General features: G+C 42.0%; 1 protein-coding gene across 2 annotated transcripts in view; it reads right to left on the bottom strand.

Moving 5' to 3' along the window:
• vps41 (VPS41 subunit of HOPS complex) overlaps positions 1 to 12,124 on the bottom strand; it is a 160,189-nt gene that overhangs the window by 122,110 nt on the left and 25,955 nt on the right. For both annotated transcript variants that reach the window (XM_078398325.1, XM_078398326.1), the window contains exons 3-4: positions 9,162 to 9,269; positions 4,106 to 4,183 (exon numbers count right to left, since the gene is read on the bottom strand). In XM_078398325.1, the coding sequence (XP_078254451.1) occupies positions 4,106 to 4,183; positions 9,162 to 9,269 (186 nt within the window). The remainder of the gene's footprint in view (positions 1 to 4,105; positions 4,184 to 9,161; positions 9,270 to 12,124) is intronic.

Genomic DNA, 12,124 nt, shown 5'->3' with positions numbered 1-12,124 from the left:
CGTCTCGGATGTCTAAGGATCTCAAACTGAGATCCCCCTTCCATGCAACTGTAGAGACAATATTATTGTACGGGTGGGAGGCATGGACTCTCACTCGAGCACTGTCCCAATGGTGTCTACACCCGATTGGAGGGACCACATCACCAACGCCCGGCTCTACGGGGAGATTCCATCTCTGACCGAGAAGATCAGGTGGAGAAGGATGAGGCTCGCTGGTCATTGCCACCGCCGCCCAGAAGCACCTGGAGCTGCACCGGGAACCCGGGACCACCAAACAAGACCATGCTGAAGACGTTGATGGAAGACGCATATGTAGAGACAAAAGAGGAGCTTGCCAGCTGCATGGAGGACAGAGATGTGTGGGGCGTCCGTCACCGTGCCCGTCGCAAACCAGCGCCACTGCGTCGCTAATGTTTTCAATGATTTTTTTAAAATAATAATAATAATAATTAATGTTGGTTGGTTCAACAATGATGAAATGAAGTACAGGAAAGAGATCAAGCACCTGGAGACATGATGCAAGAACAACGAACTAGCCCTTAATGTCAGAAAGTCAAAAGATCTGATTGTTGACCAAAGGAAACGAGGGGGTGAACACAACTCTGTTCTTATCAATGGAGATCCTGTAGAAATGGTCGATAACTTCAAGTTTCTTGGCATCCATATCACCAGCATCCTAACTTTGTTCTTTCACATTGAAGCAGTGATCAAGAAAACAAATCAGCGTATTTACTTTTTTAGTGTCCGAGAAGATTCAGCATGTCCATGTGAACTGTTTCAAAATTCTACTAATGGGCTATATTCTGACAGGATGCATCTCAGCCTGATTTGGCAACTGCTCTACTCTTGAACGCCTGAACCTACAGAGAGTAGTGAACACAGCCCAGTCCATCACACACTCATCACTTCCTTCAATCCAGTCAATCTTCACAGTGTGTTGCACCAGGAAGGCTTAAAGTATTGTCAATGATGCCCACCAGCATGGCCATTCCATTATCTCCCTTCTAACTTCTAATAATAATAGTAATAACAATAATTTATTTGTCGTTCAAACATATAAGTATACCTTTGAACGAAATGTCGTTCCTCAAGGGGCTGAGGTGCAAGGTGCATAGTGGTTGATATTGATGTAAGGTGCCAGTGCAGAGCGTGTGTGTGTTTTAGGTGAGGTGTGTGTGTGTGCGCGTTGGGGGGCAGCATTCTAGGTTAAGATACAGGAGCTTGAAAGTCCAGGTGTCCAGACTTAAGAACAGCTTCTTCCCCATGGCTATCAGACTCCTGAACCAATCACATTTTGCAAGTCTGAAGAAGGGTCTCAACCCGAGACGTCACCCATTCCTTCTCTCCAGAGATGCTGCCTGCCCCGCTGAGTTACTCCAGCATTGTGTCTATCCTCGGAGTAAACCAGCATCTGCAGTTCCTTCCTGCACATTTTGCAAGTGTGCATGTGCAGTTGCAGCCATGTACACTTGCTCTTAATGCTACCTTATTTCATTATCCCTTTACTCTAATATTTTTCTGCATTGTTGTTGTTCGTCCTTCGGGTTCGAAGATGACCATGACTTCACTTTCAGTTGGAGGATTGGTGACTGTGGGTCCGGAAGTGACTGGTGAGGCCAATCCGGGCCCGGAAGACACGCCCACACGTAGGACACAAGTGGATGGGTGCTGCAGTGGAAGTGGAGGTAGCCCGGGCCTTGCGCGTGGTGCGTTTCCTCTGGGCCTCTGCAGTGCGTCTGTTCTCTGCTGCACGGGCTCCTGTGGTGAGCTTGCTACGCCAGGTTGGACGTCCAGAGCAAGAGACTCCCAAGTGCTGAGGTTGATGTCCAAGACTTTGAGGGACACTTTGAGGCAGTCCATTTTTCTGCATTATTTCAGACCGCACTACACTCTTGCACCATTTTGCCGTTTTGCACTCGTCATTGTGATTTATCATGACCGCATGTACACTGTTTACTTTCTGAGCTTCGTGTGAACAAAGAATTTCATTGCACCCTGGTGTTTATGACAATACACGCATCTGAATCCGAATCTGCAATCTGATGTTTGTTTAGAAGCAAACTGGCTTCTCACTGATGCTTTATAGACAATAGACAATAGGTGCAGGAGTAGGCCATTCAGCCCTTCGAGCCAGCACCGCCATTCAATGCTGGCTCGAAACCAAACAAAACCTGAAATATTTGAATGAACTCAAGCTTGGTCTAAGATGTTGCACACAGTTAACTTAAAAAATGAATTTTAAAATCAATGGCTATCTTTTTTAAATCATTTTATTTTTCAACAAAAAGGGCAGCCAATATTCTAAAACTAAAATAAAGTCTTCTAAATTATTACCATTCTGAGGGAAAGTAATTAACACCACAGTTAAAATGAACACCTAACCTCTAATTCACAAGTCTGTTTTAATTAATCAAGCTAAAAATGAAATCCTTTGCATTCTCCTCTCACTGGACTGAACATTAACCTCCCTCTAAACAATGCCATGATTTTTATTCTTAATAATGCAAAACTAGTTTTCTAAAAGGATTAGCAGACTCAACACACATTGAATGATAATGCAACATCACAATGAATCCCATTATTTTTGTCATCTCAAAGCAAAATTATTATTTTAAAAGGAGCTGGTGGAATGTATGCTTCTGATTAACTCAAGCATAACAGAAATAAATGCAGAAAATAGCTTTACTGGAAACAAATTTGGCAGATATTTAAAATATATTTTTAGGCTTTCAGGAAAAAAAAGACATAACAAAGGTGGAGCAAATGGCACACAGATTCTTAACATTCAGTTGAAACTCTATCTCCATTAGTCGGGAAGTTAATGATTGGGAGCAGAGTGGAACTTGAGAATCTCCAAAGCCATGAGTGAAATGGCAATAAATGGTCTCCAGAGTCCAATCTGGATTATTTCTCTTTACTCTAAAAATGCAAGTCCCAATTACATCTCCACACATAACTGATAGAGAATTACCTCGTCATCTCCATTCCGGCTAGGACTCAAGATTAATCCATTTAGAATAAAGAGAATAAATGGAGGGAAATGTTGCCATTGATGTCTCATCAATCTGAAACACACTTTCTCTGACACACTCACTATTTCCTGATTTTTTAAATAAATTTCAGATTTTGAGCATCATAAGTGTTTTGCATTTATTTATTGTACAAGCCAAATTTAGACATTGGAAGGAACTAACACCAATTTGCATTCACATAGTGCCATCAGCATTAAGGGGCGGCACAGTGATGTCGCGGTAGAACTACTGCCTTACAGCACTAGAGACCCGGGTTCGATCCTGACTACGGGTGCTTGTCTGTACGGGGTTTGTACGTTCTCCCCGTGATCTGCATGAGTTTTCTCCGAGATCGGTTTCCTCCCACACTCCAAAGACATAGGTTAATTGACTTGGTGTAAATGTAAAACTGTCCCTGGTGTGGGTCGGTAGTGCTAATGTGTGGGGATCGCTGGTCGGTGCGGACACGGTGGGCCGAAGGGCCTCTTTCCACACTGTATCTCTAAACTAAACTAAGAAAGAGATCCCAAAATATATCAGAAGAGCAGAATTAAATGAAAACTTAAAGTAATAACAATTCACATATCATGACCAGTGATCTAAAACTTGGCCAAAGATGTATGTAAAAAAGAGTGTAATAGAGAAGGAGGTGCAAATGGACTGTATTCAAAATATTTTTGCCCAGAGATAACATTTCTCTCCAAATGGCTCTCCAATAACGAGGCATTGTTAGACTTTTGGCAGAATAAGGCATTGATTCATCCCTTTGCTTTTCCCATACCAAATCTCTGCTGAACAGTTAAAGGATCACAAGGGCAGCAAAGGTGGAAAGAAAAATAATTAAAAACAGCCGTCGATTTAGACCCTTCCCAAAAGGCTTTGTGGAGTCAGTTCTGGAACAGGATGGGAAGAGAGCTCAGAGTAAGTTGCTTGCTCATCCTTTCCAAAGGGACAAAAGAACTATATAAATTTATGGAGCAGGAGGTAGTAAAAACAAGAGGGGGTGGGAGAGTGGGGTGGTTAAAAGATGGACAGTAGAAAAGTTTAAAAAGCTGTCACTTGCAGTTTTTGTAATATTACTACACCACACTTACAATGTCGAAGTGTTGCGTCACATCGCCCTGGATATCCAGCAAATACACTTTGCCATGGTGTGTCCCCAGTGCTAAAAACTGGAACAGAAAAACAGCAGAGTGAAACTTATTGAAGATACACGCAATCTTCATCCATTATTATCAACAGAAGCCATTTATTGTGCTTCATTGAGAAAGCTTACAGGCAACAATTGTTATTCCAAATCACTTCATATGAAAAAGTAAACATTTGTGCCCATCTCTTTATAAATCTGGAACGCCACACAAAACCATCCAGACAAATGTATGCCATGGGAAAACTACAGGGGCAATTGAAGCCATGAAGAGATTTAATACTCTTGAAGACAAGAGACTCTTGAAGACAAGATGCTGGAATCTGGAACAAAAAGAAACAGATTGCTGCAAGAACTCAGCAGGTCAAAGTACACCTGTGGAGTCAAAAGGTCCATGTCAACGTTTCAGTTCCAGGCAAGACATCAGGACTTCTTAACGAGAGGATTTGAGTACAGGATCAAAGAGGTCCTTCTGAAGTTATATAGGGCGCTGGTGAGACCGCATCTGGAGTATTGAGTGCAGTTTTGGTCTCCTAATTTGAGGAAGGACGTCCTTGCTATTGAGGCAGTGCAGCGTAGGTTCACCAGGTTAATCCCCGGGATGGAGGGACTGTCATATGAGGAAAGATTGGAAAGACTGGGCTTGTATTCACTGGAGTTTAGAAGGATGAGAGGGGATCTTATAGAGACGTATAAAATTATAAAAGGACTGGACAAGCTAGATGCAGGAAAAATGTTCCCAATGTTGGGGGACTTCAGAACCAGGGGCTACAGTCGAAGAATAAAGGAGAGGCCATTTAACACTGAGGTGAGAAGAAACCTTTTTCACCCAGAGAGTTGTGGAATTCTCTGCCACAGAAGGCAGTGGAGGCCAATTCCCTAGATGAATTTAAAAGAGAGTTAGATGGAGCTCTAGTGGCTAGTGGAATCAAGGGATATGGGGAGAAGGCAGGCACAGGTTACTGATTGTGGATGATCAGCCATGATCACAATCAATGGCAGTGCTGGCTCAAAGGACCAAATGGCCTCCTCCTGCACCTATTTTCTATGTTTTTGTATGACTGAGGGGAAAGATTCCCATATAGGGAGGTATCAGGAAGGGAAAGATGCCATTAAGCTGGAAAAAGTGCAGAGATTTATGAGGATGTGGCCAGGACCTGAGGGACTGAGCTACAGGGAGAGGTTGGGCAGTCTAGGTATGTATTCCTTGGAGCACTGAAGACATGTAAAAAGATGAGCGAAATAGATTGAGTGAATGCCTTGGGTAGGGGATCAAGAATTAGAAGGCTCAGATGTTTAAGGTGCAAGGGAAAGGATTTCATAGGAACCCGAGGCACGGAAATAAGGAACAAGCAGCCAGAGGGAGCAGCTGAGGCAGGTACAATAACCACATTGAAAAAACATTTGAACGGGTACATGGATAGGAAATGTTTAGAGGGATATGGTCCAAACGCAGGGAATTGAACTAGCATAGATGGGGCATCTTGGTCAGTATGGATCAATAGGGTTGAAGGGCCTGTTCTGTGCTCCCTGACCGTGAGAAATTGAGGGAAAAGTGATTGGCTCCCTTCAGGAGGCAGGGTGGGAGGAGGTATAATCAAAGTAGCTGTGAGGGTCAGTTGGTTCATAGAAGATGTTGATTGCAAGGGAAACCAGGCAAGAACTAAGCAACAGTTTTGTCGAACATCTGCACTCTGTCCACAACAGCTTTCTCGAGCTTCCAATTACACGTCATTTCAACTTTTCTCCCCACTCCCATGCTGACCTGTTTAAACTTGGCCTTCCCCATTGCTATGAACAGGCCAAACACAAATTGGAGGAGCAACATTACATACTCTGTTTTGGCAATTTGCTATGAACATTGGGTTTTTTTCCAACTTGGGTAACCCACGCCTCCAATAATCTTCTTCTACACACACACACACACACACACACACACAGCACCTGTCCACCTAGGTTTCTTCTTTGTTCGCTCTTCCTATCCCCTCTGCCCACCCACTTCCTTAGCTGGATCCATCTTCCCATCATCACAGCTCCCCCCCCTCCCCCAATCTAGTTCCACCTATCACCTACTGGTATCTGCCCCACCACTACCTCGTACCATTATATACTGACAACCTTTCCTCTTCCTTCTCCTGATGGAGGGTTTCAACTCAAAAAATGTCTTCACACACCTTTTACCTCCACAGATAGTGTTTGGCACACTTGAGTTCTTCCAGTGTTCTGCTCTTCCCATCTACTATCCCCAGTGAACTCCAATGCTGCTATCGACAGATACCTCGACATTGGTTCTGGCCATTTCATATCAACTATTAACATATTTTTAACATACAACTAGACCAAGTGAATAACTTTAAAAATATAACACCGATTTCAATGAAACTTCTTCCATTAGCACCAATTTTAGGCCCACCTTACTCACCATCGTGTACCGTTTTGGCTGTAGTTCAGGAACAAACGAACAAACAAATGAGAGTTTTAGAATATAGATAGATGGCTTGCATGCCAATATTATGTATAATCAGCTGAGAGGAGAAATATACAGATGTCAAACTTTCTTTTTCACAAATAACAGCAACTCCACGCCACAGTGGAGTGGCATAGATTCTAAGCTTCAGCAGCTTCAGGGCACAGCAGAATTATTGCTCCTTCGAGAACCTCCATGAAATAAAAGGGTAATATCAAAGTCCCCAACCCTCAGCTATCTATCTTTGCAGATGAGGTGTAGAGAGATCCTTTCACATCGTAACTCATTGACTCATTTAACTCACCCTAATCAAAGCAACGTCAGTATTTGAATTTGTGCATTGTTGTCAATATATCCATGATATATCACAGAAGCTCAGAAAGATGAAATGGGAGAACGTTACATATTTATTGTTCCACGTTCCCAGCACAGAAAATCATATCTTCAGAATATTTGCCAATGTTTGACATTCTTTTAATTTAAATATATTTTTTATTTGAAAGTACTTCACAACCCTTTAGAACTAAAGAAATGCAGAAATAGCAATAAACTCAATGATAATACTTTACCTCCTATCCCTCCCAAACCAGCAGACTGCTACTGAATATACTGTTCCCCAGTATCTATATTATATTACTAAAACTCTCATCTTGTGTGTTTGTTCGTTTGATTGTTTGTACGTACCTGAAATACAGCCAAAACAGTACACAATAGCGCAACCATTCCTCACCGTTGGCCTGCGCTTCAAATAGTTGTTATATTTTAAAAGTTATGCACTTGTTAAATTTTAAAAATCACTTTTTAAACTTTAATAGATCCCTTTTCCACTTGCCCTACCTGTCAGCCGCGCCTGCGCAGTAATACCTCCGTGTTCAACGTCACAATGGGTCCGCGCATGTGCAGGTGGAACCTGTTGATCTAATACTTACATAAGATGGCCGCCGGATCCACGCTTGCGCAGAACCCAGCGGGTCCGCGCCTGCGCAGTTGGGGCCTGTTGATCTAATACTCACGTAAGATGGCCGCCGGATCCGCACGTGCGCGCAGAACCCAATGGGTCCGCGCCTGCGCAATTGGGGCCTGTTGATGTTGAGGGGGGATGGAGTGGGTGAGTGTGGGGAGGGGGGGGTGGGGAGTGGGGGAGAGGAGGGTGCTAGCTACACCAATGCAGGAGAGGTTTGGACCCAACGGGTCGACAGCAGCTAGTGTACTCATAAATTCTGTTTACATCTACCGTGCATGTTAGGCATAATTTTGCTTTATCGTTATTAGAAGTTTATTTCCCAATTACCCAGCACATGTTAAGTTTTGTTAAGAAAAAGGAACAGTTTCACCTCAAATCGATGGCATCTTTCCTCAAAATGAGGCTTTGGGCCAACAATGTTGATTGTGCACGTTCTGGCTACCTGTCAGAATGAGTCTCAAGGAAGCCTCATCTGCTGACACCAAATTGTTTCTTTGCAGCTTGTGCACATTCGTTGATGAACCGCGGCAGCAAATTAAAAGTGCAGCATTAAAACTGGAGGAAGATACACATGTCCAGCATGGATAAGAGAATGTCTGCAGCTTTGTTTAGCAGAGTTATAGCGGTGTGAAATGTAATCGTTCAAAACAGCTGAAAATGCCGAGCTCTGGGAACATGTTGAAGGGAAAATAAAATGCATAGCACATTCAGAATTTTAACAAGCGTATGAAATAAAATTTTAAACATTGAGCTTAAAAAATTGAACAGTAAACAGGAAATCAATACATACGAGTTCAATGCATTAACCAAATTCTGGGCAACTCAAATTACAGTCATTTTGAGCATCCGAGCATGCTTGATTGCAGACTCTAATGAAATGCTCATATTTACAGGCACTACCAAGCATGTCAGTCAACCGGCACCATCTAAAAAAATAACCTTCCATTAACTTGAGGTTTAAAAAGGATTTATCAAGATGGAATTGCTAAACTGGAAATTAAATTCAGGCACTTATAACATGAACCTGCATTAAAGAGGAGGAAAGGGGGACGAGGTGCATTGCAAATTCAGCCTGGCAATGTCTTTCACCCCTGCAAGGTTGCTATTTTTTCAGGAAGGAGAAAATCCCCCGGGTAAAGAAAATCAATACTGGTTAATAAAACATCAGGTGTGCAGACATAACTAGGTATGACTATTCCACTGCACAGGCCTGCTTGACTGCACCAGGTGCCATGACGATTAGTCATCTAGTACAGACTGATGCTTGTGAAAATATGATGTTTTAGAAAGGAAAGTGGCTGCTTGAAAGAGGGGGGGAAAAAAAATTGTATAGATACTGAACATTCATCTTGAAAAATACTTTAGGAATGCATAATCACCATTGCTTGATATGAATCATGAGGTGGACCAGCAATGCGTATGATTTTAAATTATTCACCATTGGCGTTCATTAGCTCTGTAATCTGCGTAACATGTTTGTGTTTCCTCAAAGACATTATTAGATAAATTAAAATCTTTTTAAGATTATACACCTTTCTAAAAAAAAACCCCAACACTTTACAAAGAGAGTACCTTATCGTGCACGATCATACAACTTGCTGCATCGTTCTGCAGGATTTCCGTCACTCCATTGCCCAATCTTTCATACTTAAGCTTCGGCTCCTCTTCACTTTCTTCCTCCTGTGTTTAAATGAAATATTTTTTTTAAAAACAACAGCTAAATGAACTGATAATTTCCAGGTTTTACTCTCTTAAAACCCACAAAAAACAATTACCTTGGAACCACTGTTATCCCAGGACAACCATGAATTATTGATTGTCTGCCAAGATTCCACCTACGGGAAATTAAAGTGGCAGACCAACTACTTATAATTTTTTGAGCCACCGAATGTGCCCCGTTTGATTACATACAGGGAATATTTTTGCTAACATGGCTACAAAAGCGGCTCATACTACCTGCATAGTTTTCAGAAATCAGCTAAACCTAAAAGAATTTACTCACCAAAAAGAACAACTAATCACATCATGACATTGCTCCTTTGTATAATATTTTTCTGGATCGGAGTGATGGATGACTGTGCTAGAGAGGAGAATATTCTATTTTTCAAACAACTGACAATGCCAAGCTCTAAGATTAGAAACAAAAAAAAAGGCCAGGGGAGCTGTCTATTCCCACCACCCCCTCAGGTCATCATCTGAGGGGTTGCGATGGCTTGAGGACTGAATCCCTAACCTAATGGCCCATTATTTCAAGGATTTTCAACAGCCAAAACAATGCCAAATGAAAAATCTAGTCTAAAATGTTAAATTAGTGCAAAAACTGAAATATTTATTTTCCTGACATTAACAGCGGCTAATTTGATATAAGATTAGAAAAACTACGCAGGATTATTAAATTTTGAAGAGACAAGATGGAAAGAAATGCTTTCCACTAACAGGCAAGTCAGTGACCAGAGGAAGAAGATTTAAACTAACGAGTCTGAAGCAGGGTCTCAACCCGAAATGTCACCCGTTCCTTCTCTCCAGGGATGCTGCCTGTCCCGCCGAGTTACTCCAGCACATTTTGTGTCTACCTTCGATTTAAACCAGCATCTGCAGTTCTTTCCTACAGATGTAAACTAACATACAGAAGGCCCAGTGGAAAAGTGAGGATTGTTATACTTTATTGTGACCCAGCAACTTATGATCCAGAATGAGTACCATGAAATGGTCGTGGAACCGAATCAATAGTAATTATTTACGAGGGAAAATAACACAAATTTTAAAAGAAAACAATCAGCAGAGCTATGTGAAAATGCTGCAAGAATGGGCCAAATTATGTCAATACGTCGACAAGTGCAATTGGTTGACTTGTCTCCTGTAACGAGGGTTCCGATCTAATGAGATGCCTGGTGTGACATCATATTTTTTGCACATGAATTGGACAAGACCAACTTATTCCATGCAACACATTCTTCTTTTATAGCTATTTTTAATCTTAACGTTAGTAAATAATTAATAAATAACATAGTAAATAGGGTGGGGGTAGGGGGGGAAGAAATATGACCGAGATGCTCATTTGAGGTTCATTTGAGGGACCACAGTTTAAGAATAAGGAGTAGGCCATTTAGAACGGAGATGAGGAAAAACATTTTCACTCAGAGTTGTAAAATCTGTGGAATTCTCTGCTTCAGAAGGCAGTGGAGGCCAATTTTTTGGATGCTTTCAAGAGAGAGTTAGATAGAGCTCTCAATGATAGCGGAGTCAGGGGGTATGGAGAGAGGGCGGGAACTGATTGTGGATGATCAGCCATGATCACATTGAATGGCGGTGCTGGCTCGAAGTGCCTAATGGCCTACTCCTGCACCTATTGTTTTTTGTCTATAAACCCAAACAGTTCAGACCAAATTTTATTTAGGGAGGAAGAGGTATATCACATAATCGTCTTAACTTCAGGATATCCTAAACCACTTTACACCATGGCTTTTGATGTATTGTCACTACTATATCACAAGACTTTCCATCATAGTAAACAATGCCATTCAACCCATCATGCCTACATTATCCTTTTAAAAGTGTAATTAAATTAGTTACTTTTCCCTGTTTTTTCCCCCCAGCAAAACACTACAATCACTTCTTTCAGAAATCAATATCCCTTATATCTCTTATCAGGAAAGACTAAACAGGTGAGGGAAATCCATCGAAAATATTGAGACATTTGATGAGGTGAACATGGAGAAGATATTTTGTACAAAAGGTTAAAAGCCAGGGTCATTAATACAAGGTAATCAAGAAATATTGGGTAAAAAATTCTTGATCCAGAGTAAATGAGGCAAATAGTTCAGGAGACAAGAGACGGTGTAATCTGGACCACTTCCCTTCCCAATACCTCGCCAACCTGTTTGTGCTTGGCTTTTTCCACTGCCAGATTGAGGCCCATGGCAAACTGGGAGATCAACATCTCATATACTGCCTGGATAGTCTACAACCCAATGCGATGAACAAAGCATTTTCCAATTTCAAGCAACCCCTAACTCCTGTGTCCTCCCCCCCCTCTCTTTCCACTAATGACACATCTTTAGTCTTTCCATTTTTTCCTTTCCCACAACACTCTTCGAGCCACCCCTCCCCAATCCCCCATGTGTCCCCTCCTTCTCCTAGTTCTATTTAGCTACAATCATTCACTTCACACACCTAGCTCCTCCATGCATCGGGTTCTGACTACCCTTCACCTCTCTGCTTATGGTTTTTAAATAGCGCATCCCTTTTTTTTAATCAGATTCCAGAAGTGGCAGGCCTTGTGCCCCCACAAATCCCCCTCCAGTGCTGTCTCCAACTTCACCTTCCCTTTCCTCCCCCCACACCTCCCGCACCTGGCTTATTCTATCTTTCTTTCTTCTCTTTGTCTGCTGCAACCTATCAACAGATGCTGCCTGATCCGCTGTTCCTCCAGCATATTGTTTATTATCGACTCACTCGACTGTCTCTAACCACTCCCACACTCCTCTGCTTTTTATACTGGCCATTTTCCTTCTTGCAGGGTCTTAATCTGAAAC

Source organism: Rhinoraja longicauda, chromosome 4 (assembly GCF_053455715.1).
Source record: "Rhinoraja longicauda isolate Sanriku21f chromosome 4, sRhiLon1.1, whole genome shotgun sequence".
NCBI classification, from domain to species: domain Eukaryota; kingdom Metazoa; phylum Chordata; class Chondrichthyes; order Rajiformes; family Arhynchobatidae; genus Rhinoraja; species Rhinoraja longicauda.
The sequence above is the reverse complement of the archived record's forward strand: the minus strand, read 5'-3'. Positions and strand labels throughout refer to the sequence as shown.